The sequence below is a fragment of the Crocodylus porosus genome, unplaced genomic scaffold (assembly GCF_001723895.1).
Source record: "Crocodylus porosus isolate Cpor-Errol unplaced genomic scaffold, CroPor_comp1, whole genome shotgun sequence".
In the NCBI taxonomy this organism is placed as follows: domain Eukaryota; kingdom Metazoa; phylum Chordata; order Crocodylia; family Crocodylidae; genus Crocodylus; species Crocodylus porosus.
This window is the reverse complement of record NW_017728916.1, coordinates 10,056,678-10,071,821: the sequence shown is the minus strand read 5'-3', so window position 1 is coordinate 10,071,821 and position 15,144 is coordinate 10,056,678. Positions and strand designations below refer to the sequence as shown.

The 15,144-nt window shown below is 40.5% G+C and overlaps 1 protein-coding gene across 1 annotated transcript in view; it reads right to left on the bottom strand.

The window, feature by feature from the left end:
* Nucleotides 1–608: 608 nt before the first annotated feature.
* The window catches only part of LOC109310843 (transmembrane 9 superfamily member 2-like), a 45,541-nt gene continuing 31,005 nt past the window's right edge, over nt 609–15,144 (bottom strand). The window contains exons 14-18 of the mRNA XM_019536173.1: nt 14,607–14,766; nt 13,810–13,961; nt 12,069–12,180; nt 10,166–10,337; nt 609–1,237 (exon numbers count right to left, since the gene is read on the bottom strand). Of these exons, the coding sequence (XP_019391718.1) occupies nt 1,170–1,237; nt 10,166–10,337; nt 12,069–12,180; nt 13,810–13,961; nt 14,607–14,766 (664 nt within the window). The 3' untranslated portion in view covers nt 609–1,169. The remainder of the gene's footprint in view (nt 1,238–10,165; nt 10,338–12,068; nt 12,181–13,809; nt 13,962–14,606; nt 14,767–15,144) is intronic.

Genomic DNA, 15,144 nt, shown 5'->3' with positions numbered 1-15,144 from the left:
TGCCATCTGACATTGAAGAAATGAAGAAAAAAAACATAGGGTGAAGCTTGTGTACTGGCCACACATACCTTCCCTCTGTGACGAGCCTTACAACTGATAGATACAGAATTGGGGGGGAGGGGTGTATTTTGTTTGCCTTCCTTCCTTCTTCTTATATTCTATCACTGTGTATCAATAAAATTTGCCTATTATCTAATAGAGAGTTTGTGATCAGTCTGAGGGTTTGGCTCCACCCAGAACAAGGTATCTGGGTCATAAATCTAGCGCCAACAGTTAGGACCAGTAGTTTCAAAAGAAGGTGTAATAATCTCACAGAAACATTTGTGGGATAATCTGCTCCACAGGGGTTGGAAACTGGTTACGGTCCCCAGCTCTGAGATGGAACGATAAAACTGGAAGGGAAAATTAGCCAGCCACCCTAGACAGCATGCAGTTATTTAGGACCCCATCCCATTTTAACTCTGGTTAAACCCTTGGTCCCAGTAACATCACGTGAGAGCAAGTTGCACTGTTTAATCATGTCAAGGGAAACATTTTTTCTGGCTTCTCATTAAATAAGACCTGCACATAAAACATTAGGGACCCATCTGACAAGAATGCACATGAGATCAGCTGGATTTGTGCAACTTTATTTGAACAAAAACCAGCGCTGATATTTTTAATAAAGTCTACATTACACTAAATGCATGTACATTTGTAAGATGCTCAACTAGCTGTCAGGAAAGTGCTGAATACTATATACAGAGTTTAAGTTAAAAAATTTCACATTTTACATAAGATTTGATTGACAGTCCTATGCTTCAATGGTACAACTGGTAACCGGGGGGGGGGGGGGAGTAACAGTCACCAGAAATCTCAGCTGCAAAACTGTATAAATGCACTATTTTAAAGAAGGAAGTGGTTTCACGGCATCATTCCTTTATTTGTTTTAAATCAAATCTGGATACAGTATTTTTTCAAAAGCGATTAGAATTAACATTTTCAAGAAGAATCTGACTGGTGTGTTTTCCACTGCTGCTGTTTCCTTCCATAAAAACCTGTATCTTATGCTATACAGACAGCTGCTTAGCTTTTACATCTTAAAATAATTACACAGTATGCTTCTCAATACATGGTAAAAAAATATCAAACAGCAAGGAAGATATGTTCAAAAGACACTTTGAAATTCTTCAGTCCACTTTCACAACACTGTAAATCTTACTAACAAACCAGAAGCAGGCAAAAAATCCAATAGTCCCTGGAATAAGAAGAGAGTTAAAATGGTTAGTTTATCTTTCAACATGCTCTCGGAGCAAATCTAATAACAAGCAGTTCCCAGCAGGGCAGCAGATCCTATTATAATCCAGTTCTCTATCTGTAAAAGTGCACTCTTTAAAATTTAACAATGCGCATTCAGCCTGGGCTACTATATCATCAGCTTCAAAGTCAATAAAGATTTTTAGGACTTCTATGATGTACAGATAAACAAATGAATGGGACAATTACACCATTCCATAATTAGCAGTCACATGCACAAGTGCTCTGAACTAATGGTCAGTTAATGCCCTAACATTTTACCCACACAAACCATATCTATCTGCAATTACTCACTGCTTCTTGCCGTATGCTACTGCAAGGCTAAGCTTTTCCTGGCTCTGCTACTGACTGACTTTACCTCCTACTCTCACCTTCTCACTCCATCTTACTATTGAGGCTATGTTCTCTGGAGAGGAACTGTCTTACAGCATCTGTGACCCCTACGGCAGTGGTTCTCAGCCTTTTTTGTTCCAGGACCCATTTGTAAACAGCAGTGGCCAGTCCCAACCCAGTGCCCCTCACTTCCAACCTGCTGCCCCCTGCCCTCAGGCCCCAGCTGCCCAATTTGTGGGATGGGAGGTAGATGTGTAGGGCAGCTCCTTACAGGCTGGAACTCTGCCAGTCTGCAAGGAAAAACCCATGGTTTCCCCATGTGTTTCTCCTTTAAAGGAGAATCCATTTTTCAGAAGTTTGTTGATCCCTTTCATACGTTCTTTCAGGTCGCAACACATGGTAGTATAGTGGATCTTGGATAGGGCTTCTAGGCATTACACAATACAAACTTTTTATTTTTAGAGTGGGACAATTGGGCTGTAGAAATGACAGTCCAACTATGCAGAGTTAACCCCCTGCTGCACATATACATGTGCATGCACACACTCTATGCAAGGGTTGTATGCATCAGTGAAATGCCAGTCACATGGATCCCATCTCAGTTGTTCTTCCCCTCCACTCAGATTAACCTGGAAGTGAAGGTCCGGAGGTAGAAGTGACTGCAGTGCAGAAGGTAGAGAGAAAGAAGCAGAAGACAAAAGAAACTGGCTGTTGGTTTTGAGACAACTAGAAACAGCATGAGGCTCCTTGTAAATTGGGGGGGGGGGGTCACATTCAGTGTGCCCCAAATCCCCCTCCCATTTATCCAATAGGCAAATAATGCTTAGGCCACTGGAAGAAAGCAAGTGGGTTTGGAAAACAATACTGGTGTCTGCATGAAGCAGGTCTCTCCATCTTCCAAGCAGAAACAGTAACAGCTAGGCACTGGCTAGCAGCTGTGGAAGAAAGGATGGCTGGTTTAAAACCTCAGTGTGCTTCTACTCACTTCTCAGATAGGCTTGAGAGCAGTAAAGATAGCAGGCATCAAAGGATGAGCAGAACACAGCAGTCTGCAAAGAGACCGCATGTTCTGTAACAGCGCAGCAAGTGATGACGAAGAGGACATCAGCATATGCCCCAAATTCACCAGTATTTAGCCCCAGGCTTCACGGTGATTTATGTGGAAGTCAGACAACTAAGACAAGTTAGGATTAAGCGCATCAAAACCATGCTGTGTGTGTTACTGTAAGAGTCCCATCAACATGACAACCCTCCTGGTCCATTCCACTCCATTAGAAGCTTTCTACTTCTCCAATTTTCCTTACGTTTCTACAGGGCACGGTCAGTACCAACTCTGTCATCCTCTGTTCGTTTTCAGCACCAGAAGATGCAGACAGTGGAAGGGAGTGCCAGGCTCCGGATTAAACATCTCCCTTGCATGCATTCGCTGACCACAATTACACAAGTGATAAGCGACAAACCCTTCCTTGGAAGCTGCTTATTGTCTGCACGCTAGTTCTTGCGTGCCACATCTTTCTGGTTAAGGGCTTTTCTGACAGCCTACTATTATGTGCCGCAGATTACCCTTTTCCTCCGAGTCTGCAGCTATCATCTGCAGAAACAGTAGGAGATGGCAAATTTATCGCAATTGATAGAAGATCATACACCAGCCAAAGATGGAATTTAATTCCTTCGTGGACTCGACATCACTAAGTCTTTTACAGCTTATAGCCAATTCTCTCACTCCTTCCTACTGTGTCCAATACTTCTCCATCACCACTGCTACTTGCCTAGCCTCGTGCTCAGTTGTTTGTTCCTTTTATGGTACGTCTCAGCATCTGCCTTCTAGTTATTTTTATAACATAACGTGCTTTGAGCCTTCTCTTATGTCTCTTAAAAACCTGTGATGTGCTATGTTTCTCCTGAATGTTTAACAGATGCAGTTTCTTGAATTTCTATTACAGGGAAGCTGGCTGATTTATTATTTAAAAGGAAAAAATTTTAGCCAGGAAGATGAGATTCACAATGCACAGTTCTCAGAGCATGACCATGCAAGTGCAAGCATGTCTGAACTTAACACAGGGAGACAGTCTACACACAGCCCCTTCCCTTCGCCACACTGGCTCTCCTGTAGATGCCACTTTCCTCAAAGCCCCTCATTCAAAACACAGAATTGCCTATCCCGCACCTCTCAAAAAAGGTGTTTAATCTGCAACCGGATTTTTCAAATCACTTGCATCATCTGTCCCAAAAACTCTGCTCTAAGTCAGACAACTCTGGGGGAGATCTTGCCAATTCTGCTACTGGGAGACAAGCAGACCAACTATAATATCAAAGCAGTTGAAAGGTGGATGTCCAGCACCTACTAGTCACTCTGCCCTTTGAAGAACAGTATCTGGATTTCTCAACAGGAAAGTTATGGGCTCTTTATGCCAGGCAAAATCTAAAGTATTCCCTCCACTGGCAGTATGCCACTATCCTGGCCCTGTTTTGTAGCCAGTGTTTTTATAACAAGCCCCAACGTGCATTGCAATTTTCTCTCAACACCCCACCCCAAATTTCTCAAGGATTTAGAACTCCCTAGAGCAGCATTGCTCAACCTTTCTGGCACGCAGGCCCATGAGGGGGATGCAGCCAGTCCAAGTGCATCTGGCATGCTGGGGCCACGTCATCCAGTGCATGGAATACCAGAGGTCTGAATAGTTAGCAACGGGGGAGCGGTGACACCATTAATTGCCACAGGGCATCCAGAGCCATAGCAATTAACATTCCCACTGTTCCTCACTGCCCAATCTCTGGAGCCCCTCAGGAGCCAGCACTGTCCTTTTCAGGTGCTGGTTTTCATTTGACCCTGGCCTGAAATACATGCCGGTATGGCAGCAGTTTCAATTCTGATCCTGCCTCGCTTGCCCTCCTTTGTTGCTTTATTTACTATCACTCCAATGGCTATCTGAACCAAGCTTGTTATAGAGGATGCCCTTTCCGGCAGAGAGGACCATCAATTAGAGTCCTGTGCAAGCCTAGCATCAATTATAGAAAAATTTTCTACACGATGCCCAATTTGAAGAATATGCCAATGTTTACAAAAAGCCAAAAGAGCAAGGCTACTTGTTCAAAAGTAGTCTCATTTCGTTACGATTCAAGGACCTGCCTAGAAAAAAAAACAAAAAAACCCACCAGCTTTTCAAAAAACATGGTTAAAAGTAGACCAGAATTTTCTGAAAGTCTAAGGGCTCTGCCAGTTCATCACTGGCTCGTTAGCTATCAGAGCGATGAGACTTTCATCAGTTAGAAGAAATGGACAACCTGCAAATAGTTTTTACTATCCACATGTTCTAAGAATCACTAGAGATGGTACTCAATCAACTTTCAGGAAATACTAATCTAAAATTGGAGGATAATATTTCTGGAATAATTTTCTGCTAGTTCCCCGCTGTCGCTTCCATAACTATTTTTTCTATAGGATTATAAACTTTGATACCTACCTTTATTTTACAACAGGAGGCAGAGACTCCAACCCCGACACTGATCATACCTTCCCCTTCCCTCTGCCTCCAGGGCTTCTAGGTGGCCCCAATTTTGTTCCAAAAAATCAACTGTTAACCTAAAAAGAACCAAGCCCTGTCCCTGTCAGCAGCTGCACACCTGCAGAAACATAACTAGGCTTTAGAAGAACATGCATTGCCTTCCTTTGGTAGCACATGATCCTCCCTTTCCTAAAAAAAGCTCTTACCGCTCATCCATAGAAATGGAAGTATCCATTCACTGTAGCCGATTACGTATCTTCTTTCATTCTCTACAGAGATGTAGATATAAAGCCTGGTTCTGGGGTAACTATTTCAAATTCATGAAACTGGTAGGGAAGGTGTTACTGAATGTCTACAGTAACATTTCTACACCAAGAAGAAAAATGACCAATACATCATTTGTTTTATTACAACAAGATGGACATTTTAACTGTATCTTGATATTCTGTTCCCTGATCTTATGTGATGTATAAACTGCTGCCAAGAGATGGTCTTATACACAGAAAGACGACCACAAACCAACATTTAACAGACTCAAGCGAAGCTACTGGTAAGCTCTTTCAAATCCAGAATTAAAAAACAGAATTACTGCACAGAGAAATACCGAAATACTTTAAGAAGACCCTCCCGTTCTACTCAGCTCTTCCAGCTTTATTGTTTAATGAAGAAAAAAGAATTCAAAACACGAACAGACTGTAAGAAAGCAAATAGAAAAGCACTCTGCACTTGGCTGATACATCTTATGTACCTTAAAAGCTCTTTGTATCATACTGGTTTCAATCACTGCACAGTGGTGGGTGCTTCAGAATCTCAGATTCTAAACACAATCTACTCAGAAGATCAAAACTCAATTTTGAAAATGGCATTAACTCACAAGCGAAAATGATGTTCAAAAATAGAGGTCACTGTAAAGCAACATGCTTTGACTAAATTCAACTTTTTTTTTTTTTTGGTCTCCAAGCACAAAATGTGTATAATCATACAACTATCCCCATTCAGCTATACTTACGCCTTTTTAAAACATATTTCTTGCAATTTGTATATTAAAATAAAATACTCTCTCCAAATTTATACAATAATCGTTAGATTTTACTGGTGTGATTGCAGGCAGTCATTATTTCACAAAGGCATTCAAGACTTATTTATGCATTGTGATCTCTTTTGTGGTGTCCACAATACCACCCATTGCCAAGTATAAGCTGCTAATGATGCTATTTATATTAGACATCAGCAACTGAGAAAGAAACGTTTAAGAACACAGGAAAACAAAACATTTATTTTGCCAACTTAACAGAATGGATCAAGGTTCATTCCTGCAAACATGCAGGCACAAGTAAAGCTCCTCATGTCCATTAAAGTCTCATCAATTCAATGAGAACGTGGCCCAATTCTTCCCACATTCGAAAGCATGGGAAGAATTGGGCCAAAGCTGGTGCTATTAAGGAAAGCTTCAGGCACAAAACTGAACTTAATCTTGCTCGAATCATCTTGGTGCAACAGTTTACTTATTCAGCCAAGCACAGATTCTCAAGATGAAACTGAAAACAGCATTTTAGTTTATCAAGGAGTTTGATTAAAGCCTGCATGGTTCGTTTATAGAAAAGCACAAGAGATTGGTGTAGGTGGATGAGCCTGTCTCCAGGCAGGGAGATGGGATAACTTCTCAGTGTCCCTTGCAGCTATGTCCTAGGATTCTGTGACTTTAGAAAACAGTGAATTTGGAAACTGGTTGTTTCAGAAGTTCACAACTGCATGGTGATTTCCTTCATTAACTGGCTATATGCAGCAGAACCCCTATTAACAGAGTTCTATTACAATTAATGTGAAGAGAACAGAAGTACACTTTATTATTGTGCTTTTTTGGGCCTCACCAGCCTTCACATCAAGGACTCCAGGATCAGCACATCTGAAGCTTTTAATACCATTTCAGCAGCTGCCTAGACCATTTCAATTACCACTTTATGTATGAAAGGGATATTTTTAATCCCACCAATTTCCATGTAGCAGTCAGTGAAATTGAAACTGGCAGTGTAGCGACTAACCTATGCTAAAACCCAGACACAGATTAACATATTTCTTTAGTTAAAGTGTAATTAAAACATTTTTAACTTATAGATTTTTTTTTTTTTTTTTGGTAAATTGGAGAGGACATCTGGAGCTGGAGTAATAACCTTGCATGCTGGACTAATATCTTTGTACATGTGCCAGGTTCTGTGCTTGCTTTCTAATAACATAAAGTCATAAGAAATAAAATCCTTCCTTGCCTACCATTTTTACAAGACTCAAGACTGCCTAATATTCAATATGACAGCCTTTTTCTGGAGCAGAAAAACTTTGGCAAAGTCCAACTAATGAGAAAGGAACTAGCACTATAGAAAAATGCATGGCAGCTAAATGCCATTACTTTAAATATAATGTACACAATGTTCACTTGTCTCAGAAACAAAGGCAGCAAGAGAAGACAGAAGTGTGGTGCAAGACGCCTGTGTGAGGAGGTAAATGCTCTCCTTCCCTGTTCAGCACCCTGTACCTGCCCCACTACTCCAGTGGTGCCTGTGGCTGCTCCTCTGGGGATTGCCACCACCACCTTCTCCCACCCACAGGCAGCCCCTGGGCCACCCCATTCTCCTAGCAGCACACTGCTGCAAGCAGCAGATGCACAGACCAAGCTGCACTTTGCAATCCGCCCCTCCCATGCTCCTGGGACCAGCATCAGCAGCAGGGGATGCCTCCCCCTGCCCCCCAGAACCTCCCCCTCCATGGTACAGACCAGGGGTCAGGAGGTGAAAGACAGTGGAAAGAGTAGGGCACAGCATGGTGAAGTTCTCCCACTGCCACTCTTGATCATGTCTTAAGTAGTAATCCAGCCACACGTTCATGGTGAGACAGGAAATAAGCCACAGAGTTATTACAAAAAAACATGCAATAATAACTTTGTGGCTGGTCCTCACTGCACTTTAAAATTGAACACGAGGCTAACAGATCAGCTCCCAGCCTGCAGAGTCTTGTCGGGCTATGCATTCCCACGGCCGGAAGCAGCAGTCAGCTGATCGGCACTCACAGAGCCCTTCAAGATCACGATCCTGGACTCCCCCCGCTGCAGTAATAAGGTGCGATTGGCCTCTGGTACCCCTCACCCATCTCTAGTGCTGCTACTCCATGAGTCACAGACGAACTTTGTAAAAGCAGCACTAAGTTAATAAAAGGTCACAGGGCAGGCAACCCTGGCCATTTACAAAGCCTGTCGATAAACAGGTTCATTTTCCAGATGGTATAATTTCAGGGATGACATGACAAAGAGCCAGGGGCTCAGGAACATTAGAGCAATCAGTTAGTGGATATCCAGTCCACACAAGTGATTTCACAGAACAGGTTTTGAAGTTTGGCTGCATTTAGCAAGGGTATCTTACCCAGTTTCTTGTTAGCTCCTATTACCATATTATTTTTCCCATTTTTTCACCAATTGCCCAATCATTTTTTTCCCCCACTTTTCTTTCAGTTTCCTCATGGACAAAGTTACTTTACTCAAGTTCTAATCACAAACCCAATGACAACAGCTGATACAAGTTTAGCAGAAAAGGCCGATTCTCTCCAAGAGCAGTGGAAATCACCCTTTTAAGTAGCATCCCAGCCTGAGGTACTTCCTTCATTCTATAAGCTATTTTGAAAAGTTCCCCCTCAATCAAATTGATGTGAAGATTTAGATATTTTGCTGAAGGCAAACCAGACATAAAAACAGCCAGCTAGTGGATTCTAGCAGGCACCTGGGCAAGTGATGATTCTGGCCACCTCTCCGCAGTACTAATGGTTTTTTCTATGAACAAGAACAATGTCTTCCCAAATTCTAGCTTCTGCATGGGATCAGGGAAAGGGGAAAGAATGGCTATTGTATTGATTGTGTCCTTGTTTAGAACAAGTTAGAGAGTTTTTGTTGTGCAAACCACCTGTTTCACATACCATGCTTCAAGCATACTTTATATTGAGAACCACACAGAAAAGTACTCTCTCCTGGGCTCTACAGTGAAGTCTTGCCTGCACCGATGCAGCAGCAAAATACTGAAGACATCCTTCCACCATCTATGTTAACACTTATCCTGGGAATCCCATCTGGCTCGTTTCAATACGTTTAAAATTCTAGAGACATCCAACACTTCCAGGAACTTTTCAGTACAATGGCCATTTCATTCAGCAAATTCTAGAGCTCACTGTGCTTTGTCTTAGTTGTCCAGCCCTGGATTTGCTTTCTACAACTCCTACTTGACATCCGAAATAATTCAACTCTAATGGGTACTGAGTTCCAACTAGTCATTGTTAATACAAGTGCACTAGCACAGGAACATCTGGACACCATGTACACATAAAGCATATTTAAAATACCAGCTCCTATCCCTATATATTGCACATCAAGTCTTTAGCTTAAAAACATTTATGTTTAATAATTATACAAAGCACTTGGAGTGCTTCATATCCTTAATTTATTTATTTTTACAAATACTTACGACTGTAAGGCACAAATTTATAAGCATTAGTCCCACTTTATGGATGAACACACATCCACAGGTTAAATAACTTGCAAAAGGCACTCTGCATTTTTAATTCCCGAAACCCCATGATCTTTTCCATAGAGGAAGACTTCTCATTTAAGCCTCCTTTTGTCTCCTTTGATTTACATTTCCAACAGAACAACATTTTGCCAAGGGCATTTTGAAAAATGTAAACATGCTTAGGCAACTGCTCCCCTACCATGCAAAAATCAAGGGAATTTAACAAGTTAGAAGAGAATCATTGAAAATTAGACTGCAAGATCTTTAGATCAGAAAAAAAATGCATCTATATTGTGATGTAACCAATATACTTGGGAGGTGGGGAGAGGAGGAAATGTAAAATTAATGAAGGTACAAACTATTAACAATGCTTTGGAGAAAGCCAAAAAGCATTTCACAACTTGATTCAGCTATAATGCTCAGTAAACAGCAACCCAAAAGGTCCGAAACTATTTAATTGAATTTTATTAACAATGCTTCACTTACCTGTGAAAAGGAAAAAAATCAGGACCATGATCATAGTATACCCAAAGTATAAAATGGTGCTAGCGTTTCCTGTTATCTGGAGTTTAGAGAAGAAGTAATGAATTGCATAGATAAAAAGATAAACTGCAGTAAAGCTGCTTGTTAAGAACGATCTCCACCACCAATGATAATCCTGGAAGAAATGATAAACTGGTTTAGGGAGGAAAAAAATCCAAGAACAAGAACTACTGCTACATATTATTTCAAAGCAATTCATTATTTGCAACTATATGAAGGCTGAATTTAAATTCAAGACAGTCATCTAAATCAAAACTTTACCCAGAGCCCTGCTTTATTTAAATTGCTTTTTCCAGTTATTGATTCTCCCTTAAAACAGAATGTTAAAATGTTTAACTTAACCCACCCCTGCAATACAATGTTGAGTTCATAAGCTAAACATTTAACATTTTAAAAGATGGCCTAGCAACTGAATGTTTTTGCTTTTTTGTTTGTTTGTTTTTTTTAAAGAAAAGAAGAGAGAGAATCTTAAGTGTACTGGAGATTCAAAATAGTTCCTTTTCCCCCCTCCCCCCCCCAAGTTTAGGGTTTATTGCGGGTAGGAGGGTTGGATTTTGTATGTTTCATGTTTGAGCCTTTTTACTAGACAGCTGAGCTTGTACTTAACACTTATGGAAACATTAACTCATTGAAGTGCGGGTATTACAATTATATCAGCCAAATCTCACCCTCAAGCACTTTTCAAGTTGATACGCATATGACATAAGAATACACCAAAAATGCAGCTACCGCTAGAGTGAGTGCTTGGTTTTGCTGTGCAGAAATTAAGGTACTATGTGGCTGAGGACTGAGACAGCAAAAAAGTTTCAAACATCTGCAGCCTTTAATGGGTATGCATGAAAGTGGGGATACTTGTGTGCATGTCAGATGCCACAAAGTTTACCACATTTGGTACTGAAACTGCAGCATAAAATTACATTGGCCCAGAGTGATTATCTCTGCAATTTCAACAAGGCACATTCACAAAGGAACATTCATTCTTTTCCTGAAATTTTAAATACATGCAGCTGAAAAGGATTTTTTTTTTTTTTTTTTAAACATTAATGAAATTAGATCTAAAAATTTTCTGTGGTTAAAGAGAAATTTATGGGAAATTTCCAGAAAAGTACTGAAATATTCCTTGCAGTAAGGAGATAATTACTAAATATACACACAGGCCAGATGCTACCACAATGCCCCTGGAAGTTGAGCAGAGAAGTATTATGCTCTACAGCTGCCTTAACCCAAGTTGTTCATGACATGGGAAAGACCCCCCACCCCACTAATCTAGCTGTGATGACCATTCCTATGGGTGGTTTCTGCTGTTACAACACTGTTCCAGGAATTAAAATGAGAGTTTGCACAGGTAGCTGCAGATCCAGAGAACCTGAAAATTACCTTTTTAACGTTTAATATGCATTTTTCATAGAACATAAACTAATGCCATAACCAGACCCGGGGGTACATAAAAATTGATATCATACAGCCAAAACATCTATGGGAGCATCTACACATGCATTAATGCACCTAAATTAATGCACATTAAAATTTAGTACCTCCAATGTGAGGTACTAAATTAATGCTCATTAAGCCATGCTAACGTGTAGTGGCGAATTTCCCTACTTTTTTAGCAATGCTTAATGCGCAGAAGGCTATTATACTGCACATTAGTGTAACATCATGGTTTTTTACATGACACAGTAAAATAGTCTACTGTGTGTTGTGGAGATGCACCCTACAATGCCAGCAACCTATAAAGATGGCCTTGATTAAAACACCCAGCCCCTTTCAAACCTCACTAACATTTGCAGCTAACAATGTACTGATGCTGACAACTGCAGTGTAAAAGTTGTATACATTCATTTACCTCTGCACATAGATGGAAATAGCACAGCAAGACCGTAGCCTCAGAACACGTAATCAAAAGAATTATAAATACTAAGAACAGGAAACCAAACATGTAGTACATTTGATGGGACCTAAAACAAAAACAATAAATGCTAAATGCATGTAAACTTTGTAGTTATCACTGAGAAAATGCTATTAAACTTCAAAGCAAAACAGGCCCTTATGCTTCACTGGTTCATTCTTCCAAGCTCTGCAGCTTGGCATCTGTCTTCTTTATAAAACTGAAATTAGTCTTCCAGCTGTCCCGTATCACCCCACCCCCATGACACCTTCACCCAGTTGCTCCTCTACTCTACATATCCCCCAATAATCTTACTTCAACCCAACAGCCATTTGCGAACTCAGAAATTCACACACTCCTCCAAAATGTAAAAAGGTAACCTTGTCTTCATGAGATGAGGTAGAAAAGCATCAAAGCAAATTTAGTGACCTTAAAGAAAAGTGCCCTTACTGCAATTACGAGATCTGCCAAAAAGGGTATATTGGCAAATTCTTTAAGGATATTTTAGGAGGAAAAAAAATGGAATTATTTTTCTTATAACAAGTTTAAGTACTTTTAACTACAGCCAAAAAAAATCCTGTGTAGTTTCTTTTGTCAGTTGCCTACATTTTTCAAATGTCTGAGTCCAATAAAAGATATCACCCTAAGAAATCCTTCACCTGTCTTGTAACTTCTGGATCATCACAACTAGAACATCATTTTTACACTTCGATCACAGACACACCCACACACTCGCCCACCCACCACTTATAAAAGACTAATGGTAAAAAGTGACTAAATACCCACTGCAGTATTTTACACTATATATAATTTAAAAGCTTGAGCCTTCAGTCCCATAGAACATTCTTCTAAATGGACAAAATGGCAAAATATGAAAGCATAATCTGAGTATGCATGCTTTCTGGGCATGCTAAAGAGAGCAACAAAATGATACACTATTAGCAATGAGCTAGGGTTTCTTTGCTGCATGTGAAAATCTGCATGTTTTAGTAGGGCCAGAGTGTTGTTATTGCCGTGACAGACCAGGAAACGTATGAGGCAAGAGGTTATTTTTGCGATCTCTTTTACTAGCCCACCTGTATAGCTGGGCGTTATCGCTGGACAAGCTTTCAGGCACTATGCACCCTTCCTTGTTCAGGTCTCAGAAAGCCCTTGCCTCATCCACCATTCTAGGCTTGCATGTGCATATCCGACCAAACTGTGGGTGTTAAACGTGTTTCTGCATTTTTTTACAAACCTGTGAAATCCAGAGTCTTGAGTGGATTTTAAAAGAGTTAAATTTAAAGCAGCAGGATTTCCTAACCAGGCAAGGCCACCAGGGTGCTGCAGCCATGTCAGGGAGCTAATCACACAGCTGCATCTATAGCAGGAAAAGCTTAAGCATTAAGACCGTCTAGGACACATCACGCTTTACTGCTGCTGTTTTGGTCTCCTAACTCCAGACTAAAGCAACTATATGTAAGAGTTTTGCCATAAAAATATTCTGATAGAAGAGGCAAGAAGTATGTTTTTAATGACCATATATAACATGCTCTGCCTCTAGAGAAAAAGCAACAAAGGTCATGGGTCCTAGGTGTTTATCAGTTTTCCGAATCCCTGATTTTGAGTCATTTGCGCGCTCACTGTACACATCTTTTTTGTTTGTCCCCAAGTTTGAGTTGACAGTCCAGGCTGTCTAAAGCAAAAATAAAACACTCACCAAATGCTGTTTAGAATGAAAAAAAGTTGAATAAAGATACAACCGAATGGCAAGATGCCCCCCATGATGATCCCAGGCAGTGGCTTTGTGAAAAAGGACTGCTCCGGGATTTGCCGTGGAATCTGGTTTGTGCGAACTGGGTGTTCAATAGGCTTTGAGAGAAATTAACACAAAGAAAAAACACCTTATTACCATTTATTGATTACTCCCTTCATATTATTTCTTAACTGAGTGTCATTTTAAACATTTTCTCATAAGTGTTCCTACGCATCTCATATTAACAAAGAATGGGTCTTTCCCACCAATCTTGTAATACAGATGATGCATGAAAACACTGAGCCAAGCCACAGCTATTAAAATTACAAGCCAACTTTAGAAAATAGTGAATTCTAGCTATTTTACCTCACTGCTGACTTGGCACAATGAAAATGTAGGAAGGGGGAGCTCTTTACGTTATGTCGTTTTTAAAAGCAGAATCACTGATTTTATTCTATATTAATCAAACAACTTCTGCAAAGAAACTGCAAGCAAAGCTACAGTGAAGACGGTCAGAAAATTGTTTTTAAAACCAGGAAAAATGGCTGCAGGAAAACGTGCAATTGGTTTCAAAATATTCATAAAAAAAATGACTCTCAAATCAGAAGTTAACAACATTATAGCCAAATTCCTTAACAACATTATAGCCAAATTCCAAGTTTTTTATGCCAACGGCTTCAATATACTATAAATGTTTAACTGTAGAACGGAGAGCTATTATCTCAAGGGGCAGAACAATATGGATTTCACTCAAAACCTACCTTCTCTTTGAATCCAAAATATGCACCAATAAAGGTTAGTGGGACAGAAATTCCAAACCACATGGCCAGGATAGCAACCAGCGTGCCAAAGGGGATTGCAGCCGATGATCCCTTCACCCAGAGAATGAGATTCATAATGAAGAAATCGGCAAAGACAATTCTGGAAAGGAAATTTGAAATACAGCATCAGCAACTAAGCAGAACCCCGTGTAGACAAGTTAAAACAAATGAAGAGGACTTAAAAACATTTGTGCAGTTCATGAAACTAGAGCAGTGGTGCTCAAACTACAGCCCACGGAGCAGTATCATACAATTATACAAAGGTAGGGCTGAAAAGGACCTCCTAAGGTCATCTAGCCCAGCTCCCTGCTCAAGGCAGGTCATCCATGACTAAATCACCCCAGTGAAGTGTCTGTCCAACCTGCTCTTACAAATTTCCACAGATAGAGATTCCGTAGCTTCTTTAGGCAGCCTGTCCCAATGCCTGGCTACCCTCAGAGTCAGAAAGTCCCTAAAAATCTCCAACCTACATTTCCTC